The 24,813-nt window shown below is 41.3% G+C and overlaps 1 protein-coding gene across 7 annotated transcripts in view; it reads right to left on the bottom strand.

The window, feature by feature from the left end:
• psd3l (pleckstrin and Sec7 domain containing 3, like) overlaps positions 1-24,813 on the bottom strand; it is a 135,832-nt gene that overhangs the window by 26,487 nt on the left and 84,532 nt on the right. For 6 of the 7 annotated variants that reach the window (XM_071351339.1, XM_071351338.1, XM_071351342.1 and 3 more), the window contains one exon: positions 6,961-7,004. In XM_071351339.1, coding sequence (XP_071207440.1) covers positions 6,961-7,004 — 44 coding nt within the window. Of the gene's footprint in view, positions 1-6,960; positions 7,005-7,922; positions 8,414-24,813 lie in introns of those variants that run through there. The other variant, XM_071351348.1, reaches the window with a different exon arrangement.

The raw sequence follows: 24,813 nt of genomic DNA on the forward strand, positions 1-24,813 counted from the left end.
TCAGACTTTTCCCCCCATACTGTACAGTATGTGGGAAAATCAAACCAAATGTTTCATACCAACGTACTACACACACACATATATATATATATATATACACACACATATAGTACACACACACCTTCACTATTATTCTACAATGTAGAAACAGTAAAAAATAAAAACCCTTGAATGATTAGGTGTCCAAACTTGACTGGTACTGTATATACAGTGTATTCAGAAACTATTCAGACCCCTTGACTTTTTCCATATTGTTACTTTAGAGCCTTATTCTAAAATAGATGATAGTTTCCCCCCCTCTCATCAATCTACACACAATACCCCATAATGACAAAACCAAAAAATATATTTTATAAACTGAAATATCACTTTTACGTAAGTATTCAGACCCTTTGCTCAGTACTTTGTTGAAGCACCTTTAGCAGCGATTACAGCCTTGAGTATGACGCTACAAAATTGGCACACCTGTATTTGGGGAGTTTCTCCCATTCCTCTCTGGAGATCCTCAAGATCTGTCACGTTGGATGGGGAGCGTCGCTTCACAGCTATTTTCAGGACTCTCCAGAGATGTTTGATCAGGTTCAAGTCCGGGCCTGGCTGGGGCACTCAAGGACATTGAGACTTGTTGCAAAGCCACTCCTGAGTTGTCTTGGCTGTGGGCATAGGGTCGTTGTCCTGTTGGAAGGTGAACCGTCACCCCAGACTGAAGTCCTGAGCACTCTGGAGCAGGTTTTCATCAAGGATCTCTGTACTTTCCACGTTCATCTTTCCCTCGATCCTTACTAGTCTCCCAGTCCCTGACGCTGAAAAACATCCCCACAGAATGATGCTGCCACCACCATGCCTCACCGTAGGGATGGTGCCAGGTTACCTCCAGATGTGAGGCTTGGCATTCAGGCCAAAGAGTTCAATATTGGTTTCATCAGACCAGAGAATCTTGTATCTCATGGTCGGAGTCCTTTAGGTGTCTTTTGGCAAACTCCAAGCAGACTGTCGTGCCTTTTTACTGAGGAGTGGCTTCCATCTGGCCAAACTACCATAAAGGTCTGATTGGTGGAGTGCTGCAGAGATGGTTGTGTTTCTGGAAGGTTCTTCCATCTCCACAGAGGAACTCTGTAGCTCTGTCAGAGTGTCCGTCGGGTTCTTGGTCGGGTTCAAGGCTCTTCTCCCCCGATTGCTCAGTTTGGCTGGGCGGCCAGCTCTAGGAAGAGTTTTGATGGTTCTAAACTTCCATTTAAGAATGATGGTGGCCACTGTCTTCTTGGGGACCTTCAATGCTGCAGATAATTTTTGGTAGCCTTCCTCAGATCTGTGCCTCGACACAATCCTGTCTCGAGGCTCTTTGGACAATTCCTTCGACCTCATGTCTTAGGTTTTGCTCTGACATGAACTGTCAACTGTGGGACCTTATATAGACAGGTGTGTGACTTTCCAAATCATGCGCAATAAATTGAATTTACCACAGGTGGACTTCAATCAAGTTGTAGAAACATCTCAAGGATGATCAATGGAAACAGGATGCACCTGAGCTACATTTTGAGTCTCATAGCAAAGGGTCTGAATGAATGAATATATATATATATACACAGTGGGGAGAACAAGTATTTGATAACCTGCAAAATCGGCAGTGTTTCCTACTTACAAAGCATGTAGAGGTCTGTAATTTTTATCATAGGTACACTTCAACTGTGAGAGACGGAATCTAAAACAAAAATCCAGAAAATCACATTGTATGATTCTTAAGTAATTAATTTGCATTTTATTGCATGACATAAGTATTTGATATATCAGAAAAGCAGAACTTAATATTTGGTACAGAAACCTTTGTTTGCAATTACAGAGATCATACGTTTCCTGTAGTTCTTGACCAGGTTTGCACACACTGCAGCAGGGATTTTGGCCCACTCCTCCATACAGACCTTCTCCAGATCCTTCAGGTTTCGGGGCTGTCGCTGGGCAATACGGACTTTCAGCTCCCTCCAAAGATTTTCTATTGGGTTCAGGTCTGGAGACTGGCTAGGCCACTCCAGGACCTTGAGATGTTTCTTACGGAGCCACTCCTTAGTTGCCCTGGCTGTGTTTCGGGTCGTTGTCATGCTGGAATACCCAGCCACAACCCATCTTCAATGCTCTTACTGAGGGAAGGAGGTTGTTGGCCAAGATCTCACGATACATGGCCCCATCCATCCTCCCCTCAATACGGTGCAGTCGTCCTGTCCCCTTTGCAGAAAAGCATCCCCAAAGAATGATGTTTCCACCTCCATGCTTCACGGTTGGGATGGTGTTCTTGGGGTTGCACTCATCCTTCTTCTTCCTCCAAACACGGCGAGTGGAGTTTAGACCAAAAAGCTCTATTTTTGTCTCATCAGACCACATGACCTTCTCCCATTCCTCCTCTGGATCAACCAGATGGTCATTGGCAAACTTCAGACGGTCCTGGACATGCGCTGGCTTGAGCAGGGGGACCTTGCGTGCGCTGCAGGATTTTAATCCATGACGGCGTAGTGTGTTACTAATGGTTTTCTTTGAGACTGTGGTCCCAGCTTTCTTCAGGTCATTGACCAGGTCCTGCCGTGTAGTTCTGGGCTGATCCCTCACCTTCCTCATGATCATTGATGCCCCACAAGGTGAGATCTTGCATGGAGCCCCAGACCGAGGGTGATTTGACCGTCATCTTGAACTTCTTCCATTTTCTAATAATTGCGCCAACAGTTGTTGCCTTCTCACCAAGCTGCTTGCCTATTGGCCTGTAGCCCATCCCAGCCTTGTGCAGGTCTACAATTTTATCCCTGATGTCCTTACACAGCTCTCTGGTCTTGGCCATTGTGGAGAGGTTGGAGTCTGTTTGATTGAGTGTGTGGACAGGTGTCTTTTATACAGGTAATGAGTTCAAACAGGTGCAGTTAATACAGGTAATGAGTGGAGAACAGGAGGGCTTCTTAAAGAAAAACTAACAGGTCTGTGAGAGACGGAATTCTTACTGGTTGGTAGGTGATCAAATACTTATGTCATGCAATAAAATGCAAATTAATTACTTAAAAATCATACAATGTGATTTTCTGGATTTTTGTTTTAGATTCCGTCTCTCACAGTTGAAGTGTACCAATGATAAATATTACAGACCTCTACATGCTTTGTAAGTAGGAAAACCTGCAAAATCGTCAGTGTATCAAATACTTGTTCTCCCCACTGTATATATACATGCATACATGCGCAAACATGTCTAAACAGTTTTCGCTTTGTCATTATGGGGTATTTGTATGCATATTGTTAAGAACATTGTTTTATTTATTCAATTTTAGAAAAAGGCTGTAACGTAACCAAATGTGGAAAAGGGAAGGAGTTTAAATACTTTCCGCATGCACTGCACATGTATTTTCATACATCGTACCATTGGCAATTTGCTACGTAGGTTGCTAAACCACAGATTCATTAAAAAAAAACTTGACTGTGTTCCCGCGCTATTTGGGGTCACGGGAATATGGTCAGACGATAGGGCACTCACAGGTATAAAAACATTTGTTCCTTTAGACATAATTGTCTGGTTTTCTGGTTGAGAGGTCATATAAACAGATTAACGAACTAGTCTATTAGAACCAGGTAATCGTTTTCATGACTGGATTAGGACCAGATCCTGAAAGACTTATTCTGGTAGGTATCTGGTCATATACCCACATAACCTGATAAAAAAAAAAAAAAGTATAGAACCCAACTATGACATCATAAAATGCTTCTATGCAGCCAGATTAGAACCTGACCATGAGATCATAAAATGCTTCTATGCAGCCAGATTAGAACCTGACCATGACATCATAATGCTTCTATGCAGCCAGATTAGAACCTGACCATGACATCATAATGCTTCTATGCAGCCAGATTAGAATCTGACATCATAAAATGCTTCAAAACAACCAGTATAGAACCTGACCATGACATAAAATGCTTCATAATGGTATCATTACAACCCGTTTTTTTGGTGCACTTCAAAGTGAGCTACAGTGTAATCATAATGTCCCATATTCAGTAATACATCTCATCACACACTCGCCTTGAGGTGTCAGAGTTGGCAGCAATTAAGCAACGTTAACAGATATGAGTTATTTGACCCAACAACAAAGGGATATGAGTAATAAATTGCTGTAATTGGACTGAACTTAGTTTTAGCACCTGTTTCCCCTGCATCTTCCGCAAAGTAGTTCAACACCAGGGAGTCTCGAGACAGAGTTATGGTATGACCGCACAATCTTTAAGATAAACTAGTAAATTATAGCAAAGCCATATATTTCCTCATGTACTTTCCATTGTCTCTCTGGAGTTTGCCATGTCCATTTCGTTTAATTGCTATGCTCAAAAGACATACGATCTGGGTTCCAACACTGCGATTGAGCCACGAACTCCCAAAACGTAGTGAAATAGTAAAACTGAATACTTCTGAATTTTGACAAAAGCTCCGCAAAAAGCCATAACAGACTACTACTAAATCTATTTCAGTGAACCTATTCCAGCAGGCCCACAGTGCTCACAAGGAATATGTTCTTATTAAAAGGCGAGCAGCTGTGGATCAGGAGTGCAGCCAAGCTTTGTGGGGCTGTGCTCAGGTCAGAAATGCTGCAGTGGGGCCATTACCTAAAACACCACTAAACGCATCATGTAGATAGTCCGGGCTTCTTCTACACTGTTAACACGTTTGAGAAACTAATCAAATGATTGGCAGCTCACTTTTTGATCATCACTGCTGTGTAGTATACATTTGTGTTTAAAGTAGGCCTAGTTGATACTAGCAACAAAACAGAACTAAATATTGACATAACAGCTTTGAAGACAAGGCCACCATTTTGAGCGGTGGCCTACTCTAATACCAGGACATATAAAAAAATGATTCAATACACATATTCAAAACAATGAGGGACTGCCTTCAATCATTTTATTCTAAATGAAATTTGAACTAAATTCCTAATCAACATGAAGGTCCCCATGGTCTTAGTAGCTGCAGGCCGGTCTGATTTGATTGAAGAGACATTTTCTACAAGATTGCTAATATAATTATTTTGGTATGGTTTTGCCCAAGCAATCTTCTTTCATACATGGATTTGTAAAATGTACTACTTGCTTAGTTACACTGGTCATGCCCTGACAGGGACGGTTCCCGGACCTAGATTAAGCCTACTGTTGGAATCAAGCACTTTTAAATTAGTTTCTCCATTGAGCATGCTTTTTAGTCCAAGAACAGGATTCACCTGGTGTAACATGCTGAATATCTAAATTTGTCTATATGCCTTTGTATGTACATTAATGTGACGCAACAGAAAAACTGTTGCTGTGACAACAGAGGAGTATTTTTCGTTCATGGCAGCCATTTTTGGCGAGGGGACAGTGAAGGCTCCTCCATCACACAACACATTCAACTTTAACCAGTGCTACAATAACCATTTATGTACCAAGTGTAATCCATTTCATGTTAATGTATCCTTTGGGTCGGTCTATGCTACGTTTTCAATGACAAGTTAAACATCCCTTACTACTGTGGCATTTAAAATCTTCCGGCTAGGGCCCCTTAATGTCAAAAATGAACCTTCACCTCAATTAACACTGAAGGCTAATATTCTTGGAAAGTGGAGATGACAAACTGCAAGAATGTAAACAAAACTGCAGACAGCCTTTGTTTGCTTGCAAAGATTGGTAAATAAGTTAATTGTCTCAACCCAGTTAGCCAAGATCATTAGCTAGCTAAGGTAGTTTACAGTTAGTTAGCAAATGCTACTACACTCTTCTGCTAGCTACCATAACGCAGTCATGTCAAACAGATTTCCAAAAATGACAAGGTGTATCGAATTCTGTTTAAATTTAGCAATTGTGATACACCTTCCATGTATATTCGCTTGGTCAAAATTAATATTCTATTTCAGAAATATCTAGAATTAAGAACACTTGCTTTGAATCCGTCCATGTCTGGCTCTGAGTTAATACAGTGCAGTATTTGTCTGCAAACCTTCTTAGACTGATTAAAGCAGCAGGGTCACGGAGGTTTGAAACATTGTGGGAGAAGTGCGGATTTGAACTAAATGCTAACAACTCTAGTCCCAAGTAGTGACGAAGGCCTTTCAGATCACCACTGGCCTGGTGTAGCTCATTGAGAGGCCTTTGTAGATTACCAATGGCACAATAGGCCAGCTTCATTCCTTATTACTTTTATCAGGGAGACAGATTGTCATGTTTTTCTAATACTAATTACAGTACACTGCTCAGCTGTCACCTGTCCTATCATTTAGCATGGGATGATATACAAACACATACATTCACAAATTTGTTTGAACATAGTCCTACGGGTCCCTTTAGCCTTAAGATTTTTTTTAAAACAAAATGCTAAGATGCAATATGAGTAATTTTAGATGAGTCCCAAATTATAAATTCAATGTCATCCAGTATAACTTGATGCACATTGTTGTAAACGTCTTAAATGTCTACAAACAATAAATAAAAACATGATTTCTTATCGACTGAACACTCCATTGTCGATAACTCGCTCCCTGGAGAACTCGATTTACGCAACACATAATTGACACGGTATTTCTCTGCATCGTTTAACTAGCTCATATTTTCAGTGGAGTACATTTGCGCAATTCATCTGCCACCAACTAGATTGACTGTGGCGCCCATTGGTTCCAATTCATTTTCACGAGGCCTGCAACACAAATAATGTGTGCCCAATGTAATTAAATTGGGCCATCTGAAAGAGTTCATTAATGGGATCAGGTTGCTATGTTGCCGTTTTGAATGGTACACTGGGGCAGTGTAAACGCTGAGACGTCACCTCGTTCGTTCTAGTAGGTACAGTAGTAGGGAGTGGAAGATGCCAGGGTAGATCTCGCTATAAACATTTTATTCATATACAGTATCGACATGCTCTCCTATTGGCCCATGAATGCTTATGTTTAGAATTCAAAATAGAATCTTACTTACATGGCCCATTCCAGCTTGTCATTTTTGATTGAGTTGTGCAAGGCCTGTGAAGAAATTCAAATCTATTAGTATACATTATTTACAAAACAATGTTTTGAGCTTGTGCATGATGGTTCAAAACTATGTATTGACATCTTGACAGCTTCCATCACATCTAAAGCCTTTTGCGCACACACACACACACACACACACACCTCTAAAAACATTAAGACCATAAGGCTAAATAAAGCGAGGCATATAGATGTAGCCTACATGTTTACATGCACAACTAGCAGTGTGTTCATCTCAGGGTGGCTGGTATTCATATCCAGTGCATTACAGAGAAGATCTATTGACAGGTGAGGGGAAAGGTGACAACGTTATCAATGTTTATCAGGGTAGAAGAAAACAAAAGCACTGGACTCGCAGTGGGCCAACAACACGGCCGCTTCCTTCCGTCAGTAACCAAGCAAGCAGGAGAAGAGAAAAGGGAGGTAGGTAGAAAGCATCCATCACTTTGAAAGGCCCCATGCCGCGCCCAATCGGTCAAATTATATTCAGTGGAAATACAAACAGGAGCATTTAACCAGGAGAGAAATGCAGCCATTTGATCCCTGGCATGTCCCCTAAGACCAGTAACACTGCAGACTCAACACTAACACGTCTAGACAGAGTCCCTGGTCTAACAAGTGGTTACTTACTGGAAAGCTCTGTCCTCACCCACAGTAATACAAAAAAAACACTATTGATTTAAACAGATGTCGAGTTAAGGAGAAAAGCTCCAATGCACAAACCATGCAACTCAAAACCAACTGCCTGGATACATTCAAACTATTCCAGTCAGTTGTAAATGCCGTGCGAGAAAAAAACATGCCTTTGACTTCAGAATAAACAATGCTTGTTCTCCGTCTCCTCCTAATTGAATCTCCCAAAATGTAATCTCCAAAACTGGATTTACAATCAAGCAGTGCAATGCTTTTTACCTTCTGTTTGTCCTTCTCTAGTTTGTCCTTCTTATGTTTTTCAGATGCAAATTCGGTGGAGTGGGACGTTTTGAGTGACTTGGAGCGGTGCTGCGGGGCCCGACGCATCGACTCCTCCCTGCCATATTTGACCGAGCTGCTGCCGGGCCGCCGATGGCTGCCTGTCCCCTGGACACTGTTTACTCCGATCATTTTCGAAAAATCAAAAAGACAGCTCCAAAACAGACACGGGGCCAAGCAGTAGCGATAGAGACCTGGAGAAGCTCCTAGACGCACAGATGTCCCAGTGACCCTGCGCTGTTCCAGCCCCTGTAGCGGGTAGTAGGGAGTAGAGTGTTTCACTGAAGCCGAGACAACAAGAGAGACGGAGCAGGAATGATCATAGAACACGTCCACACTCTCTCAAAGCACCAGCAGTGCTGCCTTCTCCAGCATCGCTCTACTAGTGTTCGGATTCAGAGCGATAGTTCCAGTGAGATTCTCACGTCAGCGTCTGTGCGTTACACACAGAGAGGAAGAGGGAGGGACAGAAGGAGGAAGAGGACAAAACCTCCTCCCTTTCCAAAACTAAGGCAAATGTATATAGTTTAAATCAAATTTGCCACAGGTCACCAAACCTGCCACGTTAAAACAACACTGAGCAGAAACCTCTGGCTTTGTCACTGGCTTGTGGTAGACACCTGATGCCTAATGGACTGATTAGCCCAATGAGCAAACAGCACTGTTTTCACACCACTTCTGATTAATTCAATGCGTAATTCGAGCAAAATCAATAATCCAGACAATTACTGAATTCAAAGTGAGATTAAATGCAAATAAATTATTAATGCTTGGGATTACACAGCTGGTTCCAATTATTCCAACAAGCCAAGATGTAAATGAGGGGCTGGCTAAATAAAGTCACACTATGAACCACAATGTCCATCATGCCTAATATAGCACAGCCCCCTCCCCCGCAACACAGTCACTCAAATGAACCTAAAACAAGTCAGCGGAACCACAATGTCCATCATGCCTAATATAGCACAGCCCCCTCCCCCGCAACACAGTCACTCAAATGAACCTAAAACAAGTCAGCGGGATGAGTATAAAACACAAACAAGACTAACAATCATGACATACTGGAGTTTGAAAAGGCTTGATCAAATTGGCATTTCAGTGAGCTGTTAAGGTTTGCAAATGAGAATCTTAATTTTCTGGACAGTGAACATGTGTTTTTCTATGAATAAACATGACAGCTCTTACTTGCCACCAGCTTAATCTTGCACAACTATGGACCCAAAAGCACTGATTTAACAAAATTCAGAGGTGTAATGTAGTTGCATTGGCGTTGGATTGATCATTTGGGGTATGTGCCATGTTCTGCGGAAATTTGTTGGACTAAAATAAAAATGGCAGTTAATGTTCACCGCTGGGGCTCATTGGTTCGATAATTAACTCTTGGCCAATTCCTTAACTAAACAATGGAATCCACAGACAAGTTATCTTGTGTTTTGACGATCTGAACAAATTCATCTTTATATAAGCCATGTGTCATAAATCCTCACTGCTTATGAAATGTGTTGTCCAAATATGTATAGAAACATAGCAAGAGTTTATACTGGTGTTTACCATATTGTGGTCACATGGCTTCACGTGATCACTGAAGCAGTGGCCTGCCGTCATCAACATGGCTTTACCTGATCACTGAAGCAGTGGCCTGCCGTCATCAACATGGCTTCACCTGATCACTGACGCAGTGGCCTGCCGTCATCAACATGGCTTCACCTGATCACTGAAGCAGTGGCCTGCCGTCATCAACATGGCTTCACCTGATCACTGAAGCAGTGGCCTGCCGTCATCAACATGGCTTCACCTGATCACTGAAGCAGTGGCCTGCCGTCATCAACATGGCTTCACGTGATCACTGAAGCAGTGGCCTGCCGTCATCAACATGGCTTCACGTGATCACTGAAGCAGTGGCCTGCCGTCATCAACATGTCTTCACCTGATCACTGAAGCAGTGGCCTGCCGTCATCAACATGGCTTCACCTGATCACTGAAGCAGTGGCCTGCCGTCATCAACATGGCTTCACCTGATCACTGAAGCAGTGGCCTGCCGTCATCAACATGGCTTCACCTGATCACTGAAGCAGTGGCCTGCCGTCATCAACATGGCTTCACCTGATCACTGAAGCAGTGGCCTGCCGTCATCAACATGGCTTCACGTGATCACTGAAGCAGTGGCTTGATGTAATCATCTTGGCCATCTGTTACTTGACAGTATGCAGGGGAGAATGTTGCTGAACCATGTCTCCTGGCGTCTCCTGCTCAGCCTCTTTCCCACTGTGTGGTACTTTGTGTTTTATTAGAGATCTGTAGAAAATTAGGAGATGCTCATGTCTCCACCCTAACAATGGGAGTCTTTAAAACGGGAAGCAGAGATTATGTCGAGAGTGAAACCTCTTGCGTCACCTCTTCCTTTCTGGTTTTATCAAACTGGGATTGTCAAAATGCGGTGTAATCTAGGGGCCACATTAACTTTCAGAAATCAGCATCATTTTGAAGGGGAAATTGAAACCTGCGTTTACTGAAATGCACGTGTTTTTTTGGCTTCATTAACGTGACCAGGAACATGCAACTGTAGTTGTTTTCATTCACAGAAAATACATTAGTGCAAAACATTCGGCAGATTACAACACTATTTGGCTAGCAGACACACACATAAATTAGCTTACAACGAAAAAGCAATGTTTTTATTTTGCAAAAACAATGCATGGGCATAATACCTTCTAATGTTTATTATAGAAAAAATGTAGCCAGCTACATCTCCTATTGTTTTGGCTGAAGTTAAGCTTGCATTTTAGCAGAGAAAAGTACACAGAAAAGTACTGGAGAAAAGTAGCTACACATTCAGAGCGCTGTCTGCTGATAGAATGGTTGTTCAGACATGAAATTCCCACATTCATGAAGACAAGAGCAAAGATTTCTCATCCGAGTGTAGATGTGCAACTGAAACACAAAATTAGTCCGAAGCCGAGCAGAAATGAAAATTAATTCATTTTAGATCTGCGTTTACAAAACGCAGCAAGATATGCGATTGTAGTCATTCTCTGGCCATATGACTAAATACAGGCAGGCTGTCAGTATGACCAACTGTTGTGTCCTCCATATGTACTGACTCACTTCCATAACATACCCCGAGACCACACATATATCCACCAGGAAAAAAAGTGGGTGTGACAGGCCAACAGGGCAAAATGAATTACCCTACAACATTGAGACACAGCAAATTAGTCTCATGAGACTGTAAAACACAAAAGGATAGTCAGAGTAGCTATTATTAACTCATCAACACTGTTTCCAACTGATATAACTACACTAATCATTGGTTTAAATTGCCATTAAAGGGGAAGTTCATTCAAAAAAGTGAAAGTTTTTATATTTTTTCTCTTTACCATTTACATTTCATCCAATATTTCTACCATTCATGTACTAACCAAGATCCTTCAGTGGAAACCTACAGCAGATCATTAAAGCTGGTAATGTCACAGGCTCATAGCCATTCCCCTCAGCATCATTGAGGCATGCTTTTACTTTGACAATTACGATGCCGTTTTAATAGTTTTATGTTAAGTAATGATTCCATCAAATCAAAAGGTTTTATGACTAGATGAGGACAGAGCATCATAGTGGATAATGTTTTTTGAGTAGATTTACCCTTTGAGTAACCTGAGATGTGGAAAGAGGTTGAGAAATGGCAACGACCTCTAATCAATACATTTTCCTAATGGGTGTTTTTGTATTGTTTGAGACTTGCCATAACAATTGACATTTATGTTAATGCATTTTTAAACAGGAATACAGCAGCAAAACAGACTGTTACAGGGCTTACATCTATTCAGCCGGAGTGTGTGCATTTGGCTCGCGGCCCAGTGTTTGGAAAGGCACACCTTCAGTTGTTTTTCTTGGAGCGCATTGCTCACGCTACTCTGATGCCCCGCCAGCTACATGTGGGAGGCTTTCTGTTGTGTTGTGAAGGGGGTTTTGTGAGGCTTTCTGTTGTGTTGTGAAGGGGGTTTTGTGAGGCTTTCTGTTGTGTTGTGAAGGGGGTTTTGTGAGGCTTTCTGTTGTGTTGTGAAGGGGTTTTTGTGAGGCTTTCTGTTGTTGTGAAGGGGTTTTTGTGAGGCTTTCTGTTGTTGTGAAGGGGGTTTTTGTGAGGCTTTCTGTTGTTGTGAAGGGGGTTTTTGTGAGGCTTTCTGTTGTTGTGAAGGGGGTTTTTGTGAGGCTTTCTGTTGTTGTGAAGGGGGTTTTTGTGAGGCTTTCTGTTGTTGTGAAGGGGGTTTTTGTGAGGCTTTCTGTTGTTGTGAAGGGTTTTTTTGTGAGGCTTTCTGTTGTTGTGAAGGGGTTTTTTGTGAGGCTTTCTGTTGTTGTGAAGGGGTTTTTTGTGAGGCTTTCTGTTGTTGTGAAGGGGTTTTTGTGAGGCTTTCTGTTGTTGTGAAGGGGTTTTTGTGAGGCTTTCTGTTGTTGTGAAGGGGTTTTGTGAGGCTTTCTGTTGTGGAGGGAGTTTTGTGAGGCTTTCTGTTGTGGAGGGAGTTTTGTGAGGCTGAGCATATGGAGCTCATTGTCTTTATGTTAATACAGTTGATGAACTCTGAATAAATTATGACTATAACCTTACAAAGGAATTTTCTGCACTTTCCTACTCATCTCGGTGTCACCTCTCCCATTTCATAGCCGTCATTGTGGTGTCTGAGGTTAAAGTAATAAAGCAAGCTAAGATGATTGATAAGGACCAGCTTTATAAGGATGATTTGCAGCACAGCTCCCGACTATAACTCTCGGTGGCGATACAGTTTATTACCCTTAATAAATACTGTACAACAGAAAATATGCAAATGGTTGCAGAAAACTACCCAAGCATGTTTTTCACTATCCCTAAATGGAATTAACTTTTTTCAGATAACATTTCAATTTAAAAATCACAGCATGAGAACTACTTAAATCAACAGAGTCAACCACTAGCATGCTCTGCTGGGACCCGATTTAAGATTCAGTGTTTGGGGTTATAGTCCCATTATGTGACTTGATCATGTTACTGTACTATCAGTAATCACATCTTCAACAGACTGGACTCATTCATTCACTGTGGATCTGGGTGGCTTACATGGCAACAAGCTGTTCAGCATTTGCAATTTAATCAGATCAGATAAAGCGATCTGTTTATTATACAAGTGACTACTAAATTGCTTTACAGCGTCAGTTAAAATTGGACATGTAAATACTGTAGGTTTAAAGTAAATTAGCATAAGACGTTTTCTACTGTACATGGACGTTAACAGAAAGTCATTTTGTTATTCTGTAAAATTGTCCTAACACTATCGTTCATATTTTCTGAAATAAATGGATAAAATAAACCTATGACAAACTATATACACCAATCAGCATTCCGCAAAATGTATGAAAAGTTGTCAATATCCTACAAATCTCTGAAAAACCATGCTGCTATGTATAGCATTTACTGGGAGATGTGTAAATGATTACGTAGGCTGAGAATGGATCAGAAAGGAGAGTACAGCCACAGAGCTCTCCCTCCCAGTCTCTCTCGCTCCCACTCTCACACACACGCACATTTTTTTGTACCAGGGGTCGATCATCCCTGCCGCTGACTCGCTCACTGCTGCGGGTTCTTAAAAATACCACAGCAGTAATTATTCTATAGAGCAGCTCCTGATGGGCTATAGGCACAGACAACAGCATCTATAGAAACATGTCTGTTAATATCTAGGCTACACAGAGCAGGAAGTGCCTTAGAGTGGCACTGCTTACACAGGGTTGTGGAACCTTCTTAAACGTCATATCCAAAAGGAAGCTATAATAATTAAACCTGACAAACGTTTTGTCAGAAATGTTCCTTCCAACAGTCACATGTTCAGTCATTTCACCACTTACCCTCAATGCACATTACATTTCCAACATTTGTAAAATTAGTCTGACGGAGGGGGCACTGGTTTTCCATTATTTACTTGCCCTTTCTTAGAAATGATAACAGGGCCCTGGCACCTGCGTTGCCAACATACAGTACAAAAGGACGTGTCTGGGAGGCTTAGCTGTGCTAAATCTATCCCAATATGACAGGCACTGTTCAAACACCACCTACCAAGAGGAAAGAATGTTCCGGGTAATATGACCCATGTGGAGATAACGACAATGTCAAAAAAAAGATGCATCATTTGCTTCTACAGAATCTGAGCATTACTAATATAGCTTCAATGACACGTGGGGAGAAAAAAAAACTATTCCATAATTGTTTTATTGTACAGTAAATTCAATCAATTAAGTGATAACCATTAATTCAAGGCATTTTCAACTTCTCAGGAAAGTGCACTGTCATGAGTCACTGACTGGGTCTCTTCCTAGCAGGAGGACGGAGATGGGGCAGATAGAGTTCTGACCTAAAGGAGGAGCAGCGTCTCTTTGCACAGTTGATCTAAGCCGTTATGACACAGATTGAGATCTGAGAGCCAAGTCGAAGCCAAAATTGGAGTTTGTCACAGGAGCACTGCCAGTGAGAGATATCAACTATGGCCCCAGTGTGTCATTTTAACTCGATAATCAGTTTTTCAGTAGTGGTTCAGTGGCCACCACAGTCCATTTGATTATTTAACAGCTAAATAATGTTTGCATTCTAAAACAATGAAAAATAGCCTACATAACCCCAAAACAGCATTATAATTGCTGTTAAGTCAAACTCAACCCAAGACTAGAAATTAAGTGTTCAAGAATGACATTCCCAAAAAAACGTACATCAAAACAAATGAACTAAATATTTAGCCAAACACTGAGAAGAAACATGTTATGCGGGAGCAGTAAGCGAACAATCTAAACTGGGGTTGTGGATTTAAATCTTAATGATTGTTTTTTTCTCAGCACTTTTCAGACCTAAAGATGATTGAGTGTGTGATAGCTTGTTTCACCTTTTCATCCCGAGATCATGTCAACGACAGCCATGCCCCAGTCATTACACCTACATGCACTTCATCTGAAAGGAGTCACAGAGCGATGCTCATCATATCTATGTTACTGTAAAAGTAGAAAGATGTCGAAAGTGACCCTCAAACGATTCTTGGGAGAGCTACTGTGTCGGGAGATTAGATAGATGGCTCTGCCCTCAATACTATAGTAATGTTCATGATTCGATGTGCCATCAATGTCCTTGTCGCTAGAGCTTCCTTCAATGCAATAAAGACAACATTTCAACTAAGTGCAGGTCAAAACCATTGCATACAGCGATTATAACTGCATACAAAGTTTGAAATGCTACATTAACAATAGATGATTATTAGGGCTGTAGTCAGGGTGAATTTTAGTGAGGTCCGGACAGGGGGGGCGGGGATTAAAAACGATTTAATACGTACAGAGGAATCTGTTAGCAGAGAAAGTATGATGAATAAAATGGTTTACAGAACCATTTATTTTTCAGTTTTACAGCAAATATCCTGCAATTCTACACATTTTGCCATTGGGTGGGAAGACATTTGCGAAGATTTAAATGCACATTTCGCCATGACAAGTTAATATGATATGCTATTTATACACAAAGTATGTGGACCCTCCTTCAAATTAGTGGATTCACCTATTTCAGCCACACAGGTTCCTGACAGGTGTATATAAAAAAATATATTAAAATAATAATAATAATAAATCGCACACAGCCATACAATCTCCATAAACAAATATTGTCAGTAGAATGGCCTTACTGAAGAGCTGTAACTTTGCACTTGATGCCGTCAAAGGATCCCACCTTCCAACAAATAATCTCGTCAAATGTTTGCCCTGCTAGTGCTGCCCCAGGTCAACTGTAAGTGCTGTTACTGCGAAGTGGATAAGTCTAGGAGCAACAACGGCTCAGCCGCGAAGTGGTAGGCCACATAAGCTCACAGAACAGGACCGCTGAGAGCCGGAGCGTGTAAAAAACACTACCGAGTCCCAAACTGCCTCTGGAAGCAACGTCAGCACATGAACTGTTCATCAGGAGCTTCATAAAATGGGTCTCCATGGCCGAGCAGCCGCACACAAGCCTAAGAACACCATGCATAACGCCAAGTGTCGGCTGGGTGGGGTAAAGCTCGCCACTATTAGGTTCTGAAGCAATGGAAACGCGTTCTCTGGAATGATGAGTCACGCTTCACCATCTGGCGGTCCGGCGGATGAAATTGGGTTTGACGGATACCAGGAGAACGCTGCCTTCCCCAAAGCATAGTGCCAACTGTAAAGTTTGGTAGTTTGGTTTTTCATGGTTCGGGCTAGGCCCCTTAGTTCCAGTGAAGGGAAATCTGAACACTACAGCATACAATGACATTCTAGACAATTCTGTGCTTCCAACTTTGTGGCAACAGTTTGGGGAAGGCCCTTTCCTGTTTCAGCATGCCCACGTGCACAAAGCAAGATCCATACAGAAATGTTTGTTGAGATCTATGTGGAAGAACTTGACTGGCCTGCACAGAGCCCTGACCGCAACCCCATCGAACACCTTTGGGATGAACTGGAATGCCGACAGCCAGGCTTAAAATCAGTGCCCGACCTCACTAATGCTTGTGGTTGAATGGAAGCAAGGCCTTTTATTGTCCTCAGCACAAGGTGCACCTGTGTAATTATCATGCCGTTTAAATCAGCTTCTTGATATGTCACACCTGTCAAGTGGATGGATTACCTTGACAAAAGGATAAAATGCTCACTAACAGGGATACCAACCAATTTGTGAACAAAATTTGAGAGAAATAAGCTTTTGTGTATATATATATATATATATATATATACATACAGTGAGGGAAAAAAGTAATTGATACCCTGCTGATTTTGTACGTTTGCCCACTGACAAAGAAATTATCAGTCTATAATTTTAATGGTAGGTTTATTTGAACAGTGGATGGATATGGATACACAACAAAAAAATTCAGAAAAACGCATGTCAAAAATGTTATAAATTGATTTGCATTTTAATGAGGGAAATAAGTATTTGACCCCTCTGCAAAACATGACTTGGTGGCAAAACCCTTGTTGGCAATCAGAGAGGTCAGACATTTCTTGTAGTTGGCCACCAGGTTTGCACACATCTCAGGAGGGATTTAGTCCCACTCCTCTTTGCAGATCTTCTCCAAGTCATTAAGGTTTCGAGGCTGACGTTTGGCAACTCGAACCTTCAGCTCCCTCCACATATTTTCTATGGGATTAAGGTGTGGACACCGGCTGTCCACTCCAGGACCTTAATGTGCTTCTTCTTGAGCCACTCCTTTGTTGCCTTGGCCGTATGTTTTGGGTCATTGTCATGCTGGAATACCCATCCACGACCCATTTTCAATGCCCTGGCTGAGGGAAGGAGGTTCTCACCCAAGATTTGACGGTACATGGCCCCATCCATCGTCCCTTTGATGCGGTGAAGTTGTCCTGTCCCCTTAGCAGAAAAACACCCCCAAAGCATAATGTTTCCACCTCAATGTTTGACGGTGGGGATTCTTGGGGTCATAGGCAGCATTCCTCCTCCTCCAAACACAGCGAGTTGAGTTGATGCCAAAGAGCTCCATTTTGGTCTCATCTGACCACAACACTTTCACCCAGTTGTCCTCTGAATCATTCAGATGTTCATTGGCAAACTTCAGACGGGCATGTATATGTGCTTTCTTGAGCAGGGGAACCTTGCGGGCGCTGCAGGATTTCAGTGCTTCACGGTGTAGTGTATTACCAATTGTTTTCTTGGTGACTATGGTCCCAGCTGCCTTGAGATCATTGACAAGATCCTCCCGTGTAGTTCTGGGCTAATTCCTCACCGTTCTCATGATCATTGCAACTCCACGAGGTGAGATCTTGCATGGAGCCCCAGGCCGAGGGAGAGTGACAGTTCTTTTGTGTTTCTTCCATTTGCGAATAATCGCACCAACTGTTGTCACCTTCTCACCAAGCTGCGTGGCGATGGTTTTGTAGCCCATTCCAGCCTTGTGTAGGGTCTACAATCTTGTCCCTGACATCCTTGGAGAGCTCTTTGGTCTTGGCCATGGTGGAGAGTTTGGAATCTGATTGCTTCTGTGGACAGGTGTCTTTTATATAGGTAACAAACTGAGATTAGGAGCACACCCTTTAAGAGTGTGCTCCTAATCTCAGCTCGTTACCTGTATAAAAGACACCTGGGAGGCAGAAATCTTTATGGATTGAGAGGGGGTCAAATACTTATTTCCCTCATTAAAATGCAAATCAATTTATAACATTTTTGACATGCGTTTTTTTGGATGTTTTTGTCTCTCACTCTTCAAATAAACCTACCACTAAAATTATAGACTGATCATTTCTTTGTCAGTGGGCAAACGTACAAAATCAGCAGGGGATCAAATACTTTTCCCCCCTCACTGTATATATATGGAACATTTCTGGGATCTTTTATTTCAGCTCATGAAACATGGGACCAACACTTTACATGTTGCGTTTATATTTTTGTTCAGTGTATAAACCCTGGTATTGTACCCATTTAAGGTGCTGATGATCCCAAACTGTCATCGCAGCTTTTGTGGATGTCGATGAGTGTCTGATTACATAAAGGTACATTTGAGCGGCTCCTCTGTTCTGAAGGTCAGCATCTGAACATTGGTAAGCATGTAGGCTTAGTGATGCGCTCCTGTGAAAACATTGTCCAGGGTCATAAAATGTTGGCCCAAAAACCTGCCCCTTTAATCCCCCTGATATTTGATCTCACTGTGTGCTCAGGGCCACAACAAAACCTCTTTCGATAGGGTTGGCCAGTATCCAGATTTTTATACCGTTCCTGTACCATACCAGGGTATATGGTATTACCGGCAATAGGGCACACAAGGGGCCCTATTTTCTTTCCAAAAACATGTCATTTTATTTTTCAAGGCACAAAACTAATTTAGGCAGCAGGGATCTTGATCCAGGTAGGGATTGATTATCTCTGCTGTAACCAAGAAGCTTGATCTTGCCATCTAGCCGCGTAGATAGCTAGTTAGCAAACCAAATGCATAGCTGGAGCCCCAAGCTGGATATCATTTATCTGACACATCTTAGATAGTTAACTTAGAGTTATAAGTGGCGTAGCACCATCTCAGCACCCAATAACAAGACAATGATGACCAATCCTGTGGTCACATCCACTAGACAGGGTTTATTAAGGCACTGGAGTGACCGACCGAGGCAAAATTCAATAATATCCTGTGCTGTCCGCAGGACCTATCTGGACTCCCTGCTAATGCAGAGGATATAGGGCTTCACATGGAGGAGTCGGACATCATAATACCCTACCTTTCTAGAGCAAACACACATTCACAACAGCAGGCCATGGACTGGTGTGTGCCATCTAGTTATTAGAGAGGAAATCTAGGGAGCTACAGAATTAATCTAAGGCCCCAATTTGATCAACCACAGATAGAGAGAAAAATCAGCACTGCGGGTTCACAGATATGGTTTCCCTCAATATCCAATGTCTGTGAGAGGAGCAGATTGTGGGATGTATCGGTTTAAAACATGGTAACACCTCCAATAGAGAATACACATTCCTTCATCTGTGTTTGATTGAACAGGGGGCCATATGTTCTGCTTGTTCTTAAAAGTAAGATAAGCCAGGTTAAATATTAGGATGTACGCTAACTCAAATGCCTATTCCGGCTGATGTGATACATTGAAATGCTACTGTAAAAGCCGATGGCTGGAAATTTCTGGAAAGAGTAAATCACCAGATAATTAGAAAACTTGCCACTTTGCACTTCAGTTGTTTTCACCCAGCCTTGACAAAATGTACCTCACCTCATCAAGGGTTACCTCAGCTCACACACGGTAGTGCTTAGTAACCACCAAATGGAAAACAATGCACTGATAAAAATGAAGAAATAAGCCCCGTTATAAACATTCAAACTGTATATTGCAATTGATCAACTTGTTTTTTAAACGTATTACTAGATTTTGAACAGCAGTTGACTTGGGGCTCTCTGTTCAATACAAATCAGTTAACCATTCTTTCTAAATTGCATGTCTGGATTTAGATAATCTACTAAACCATTTTTTACAGTGTGAATAAAAGAATACCAGTAAAACAGAGAAGGCGGTGAAAAAAAATCCGTAAACAAAAGCCCTATTCACACAGGACTAGTATTTTATAGAACGTTGGCTATGTATTTATTACCCCAGCATGTCTGTTTTTCCAGTGGACGAGTCGGACCGGATTAGTTTACCAAACTGCCCCCTGTAATTCAATCGATTTTTTCTCATTCAAAATGGACCGTTATGACAGTAGCCTGGAGGCTGTTCTAGGCGTGAAGATATTTCAACTTATCTAGGGATAGCCTATTAATGGCTTTCAGTTCAGAAAATTCTACCAGAATCAATATGAACCATGAACTGTATGCAGATCATTTAATTAACTGACGTATTTGGCGATTTATCAATTCCTCAGGATAAGTATTATCAGAGGACCTTTCCTGAGAAACAGCAGGTTATTAGTGCTAAGATAACCTTCCTGTCAAATCAAAATTACTGACATGCCAGATTAGGACAGGATTAAAATGACAAAATGTGGTGATTTGTGCTAGTGTACATCCCGTCCGAATAGGGCTATCGACTATGTAACGGATGGAAGATGGCAAGTGCTGCAGACAATCCTGGCTTACAAGGTCATTATAACCTTGGGGCTAAGTGAAGGAATGACATCACTGAGTATCAGATGAACATTAAAAACTTTTACAGCATGCTAGTGATGAATCATAAATATGAAAAAGTCCATGAAATTATCAGTGTCATATTCAAGGCAACAACTTGCCAGGTATGAAGGATTTTTCATTCTAACCCAGCTCCCGACGAAAGTTATTACATGAACAACTAAGCAAATTGCATTGACGAGCCATACTGCACAAGTACCCGGAGCAAAATTAGACTACGTAACTGGAGTACATCGAGGCTATAAGTGGGATACGCAATACAGCTACATAGACGCTGTTTAATATAGCAAGAGACAGCTCCCATATTTCCATATGTATCCTCTTGTTTGACGATCACATGCGAAGGCAGACTGAAGGTTAACTCACGACCAAACAGCACGTCATGCTTTCTAATACAAGCCATTGGTGTCAGCTTTTTCCTGGACCAGAGAAGACTGCAGAACTACTATTCCAATGACTTTCAGACGGTGACAGAGGACAAATCAACAGTGTGTGGACCAAATTGCATTTGGATATTAGAGGTTGATTCTCACAGACACTGCTACTGGGAATCTAATATTACGCTTAAACAGTCCAGAACACCATGCAATAGTTTTTGCATCTGGCCAACCTGCTCTACCTGTCTGAGTGTGCAGTATACACATTCTATTTTTACACATCAGTGTACTAATCTAGGGAGAAGGTATGTAACACTCCAGGAATCAAGTCCATCTAGTGAGAACAAATTCAGGGGTATTATGGACACTTCCATCCAGTACTAAGCATTTCCAAAGCAGTAGAGCTCCCTTAGGCAAAACAACCATGAACGAAAATATACTCAACCCTGACCCATTTGCTAAGCAGAGTAGAAGAAAAACACTACAGGACTTGTAGAATTCAACTGACCGACACTCACTCATACAACATCAACATACAATGTTGACAAGAGACAATACAATTTGGTCCCTTCAAAACAGCCACACAAATGGAAACAGTCGTTTAGGGCGAAAAGGTCTTGAAACTTTAGTGGATTCGTTACATCCATCCAGTTGGTAGAGCACCCAGGTTTCTTTGAGCAATGTACTAAAACAAACTTAAAACAGTTACAATCACCAGCCAAGAAAACAGCTGGTTGTACACATTTTAGAGACAAAGTACAGCCAGCATATTTCTGTGATTCAAGCTTTAGGTCATGAGTGACAGTTTCCCCTCACCATCTTTTTCCGATTTCTTGCATTACCATAAGATCTAGATTTAGTAAATAACTACAGATTTAGTAAATAAAAACTCTTGAGTCAGACTAAATGTCATTCAATTTAACATCATTCTACTGCCCTAAATTGAGGTTTCAGCTGTCGGCCAAGACTAATCATCCTTAAACCCCTGACAAGACTCCTCAATTAACGTTTACTCAACTCCATCAGCACAATCAATTCATGATTTTGCAAGTGCTCGCATCATTCAAATGTTAGTAGGGGAGGCGACATTTGGGCCATAGACATGCACTAAACTGGAAAAGAACTTTTGTATGTCTTAAAGGGGCAGTGTTGTATTTTAAGGCAGGCTTGAATAAGCTAATTAGCCAATAGGCAGAGAGCAGCATAATGTGTCTGATTCTCTGTAATAATGGTATGGGAATAATAATGCATCTTATTTTGTAAAGTGGTTTCTTGTATCAAACACAACATTTTCAGTCACCTTGTCTGAAGGACATGTAGATAAACATTCATGTCAATCCCTGTTTGTTTTCCAAAAGTCTCATGGAATGTAGGCCTACATTTTACACCACATATTGGCTGCTACTGTAGGCTGAATGACAGAACAGCTATTTCCATGTTAAAATGTTGCTCAGTTGCAAAACAAATTGAGGGAACATTGCTTCTTAGTATATTTAAATCATATATCTCCCCCAGAACATAATCGAGCATCTGACAATTCTGCAAGATTTTAGTTCTGGGTGTCTGAGATTAAGATGAAGCTGTCTACATGTTAGGATTATACACTGCAAAATGTCTCCAGTTTATGTACTCATCTGCTCATCTACTCAAACACCAAGAAGCCAACACATTTAGCATTCGCCTCTCCCTTCTAAATGTTATCCACCAGTCCATCCATGCAAGCAATCATATTGTAGGAGTCATGCTGGAGTCTGTGTTGGCCAAGCTTAAGGGAACGCTACCTCTGCTTACATAAGCTGATGTTTTGCTATGCACCAAGTGCCAACGGGTAAATGCAATATGAGGCATCTTGATTTACATACAATGGCTATGCTTGTAATCCTCACAACTCTCAGGTTACCTTGCCTTTCTCATGAATCAAATCTCTAAACATAGCTAAGTCAAATGTGTTTACTGTTTATCTGATGGGTCAACCTTTAGTGACAAATGGCAGAAAAATTCAGAAGCTAGACAATAAGGTACAGTGGGCCAGTAACCGGAAGGTTGCTGGATCGAATCCCCGAGCTGACAAGGTACTAATGTCGTTCTGCCCCTGAGCAAGGCAGTTAACCCGCTGTTCCCCAGGCGTTCGAAGACGTGGATGTCGATTAAGGCAGCCCACCGCACCTCTCTGATTCAGAGGGGTTGGGTTAAATGTGGAAGACACATTTCAGTTGAACAACTGACTAGGTAGCCTTTCCCAATAGGCCATGAAATCTCCAGAATAAATAGTACTTTAATCTTCCATGTAACCTAAACCCTTGACCAAGGTTGTAATTACAGCAAGTGAACTAGCTGAAGATTGGAACAAAAACGGCTAGTGTGGAAAATAATATTCAACCAATCACATTTATAATGGCTGAGCTAGATCCTTCACACATTGTTGAAATGTAGTTAGTCAAAACTACACCGAAAGATTCCTATTTTGACAAAACTACAATTGTAAAATAACATAACTATGATTTAAACAGATGTGATACATCTAAACTTCCATTAGCGCACTGCATACCGCTTTTGATTATTTTGTGGTATAAAAATGTAGAGAACAGTTTTTTTCTGATCACAAACAGAAAACTCAGGGACCTCCACTTCATAGTACCTCACGGGTGTATTCAAACCAAACTAGCATCTGGATTCAAAGGATAAGCGCAAAATGTCAAGATAATGCTGCTTATATTCCTTTTGTTTCACAGTGTAAATATAGGTTTGTCACACCCATTAATCCAGTAGGCATTTTTAAGGGTGTATATGAAACAAGGTATCATGTCACCAGGCTCCATTGTACTGTTTGTCAGTAAACATTATGATTTATTTTTATTTTTAACTAATAGTTACAAAAGTACTTTTGAACTTTTTGGATGTTTGGTATTCTGAAACAATGGACTGATGTCACTTGGGGAACCAGTCAAGCAACTGCAGAATATTACCATAGCAGAAGCCATAGAAATAACTGCAGAATATTACCATAGCAGAAGCCATAGAAATAACTGCAGAATATTACCATAGCAGAAGCCATAGAAATAACTGCAGAATATTACCATAGCAGAAGCCATAGAAATAACTGCAGAATATTACCATAGCAGAAGCCATAGAAACAACTGCAGAATATTACCATAGCAGAAGCCATAGAAACAACTGCAGAATATTACCATAGCAGAAGCCATAGAAATAACTGCAGCATACTACCATAGCAGAAGCCATAGAAATAACTGCAGAATATTACCATAGCAGAAGCCATAGAAACAACTGCAGAATATTACCATAGCAGAAGCCATAGAAACAACTGCAGAATATTACCATAGCAGAAGCCATAGAAATAACTGCAGCATACTACCATAGAGGAGGCCATAGAAAACAATGAATATTTTTTATGATATCGATAGTTCTGCCATTAGGCAATGGGCTAAGATGGACTTGCCTATTCATTCGGAAAGTATTCAGACCCCTGGACTTTCTTAAAATGTTACATTACAGCCATCTGAAATTGATTACATATTTTTCCCCCCTCAATCTACACACAATACCCCATAACGACAATGTGAAAACAGGTTTGAAATTTTTGCTAATTTATATATTTTCTTTTACAGAAATACCTTATTTACATAAGTATTCAGACCCTTTGCTATTCGACTCGAAATTGAGCTCATGTGCATTCTGGTTCCATTGATCATATTTGAGATGTTTCTACAACTTGGAGTCCACCTGTGGTAAAATTAATTGATTGGACATGATTTGGAAAGGCACACCCCTGTCTATATAAGGTCCCATAGTTGAGCAAGA

This window comes from Salvelinus alpinus, chromosome 18 (assembly GCF_045679555.1).
Source record: "Salvelinus alpinus chromosome 18, SLU_Salpinus.1, whole genome shotgun sequence".
NCBI classification, from domain to species: Eukaryota; Metazoa; Chordata; class Actinopteri; order Salmoniformes; family Salmonidae; genus Salvelinus; species Salvelinus alpinus.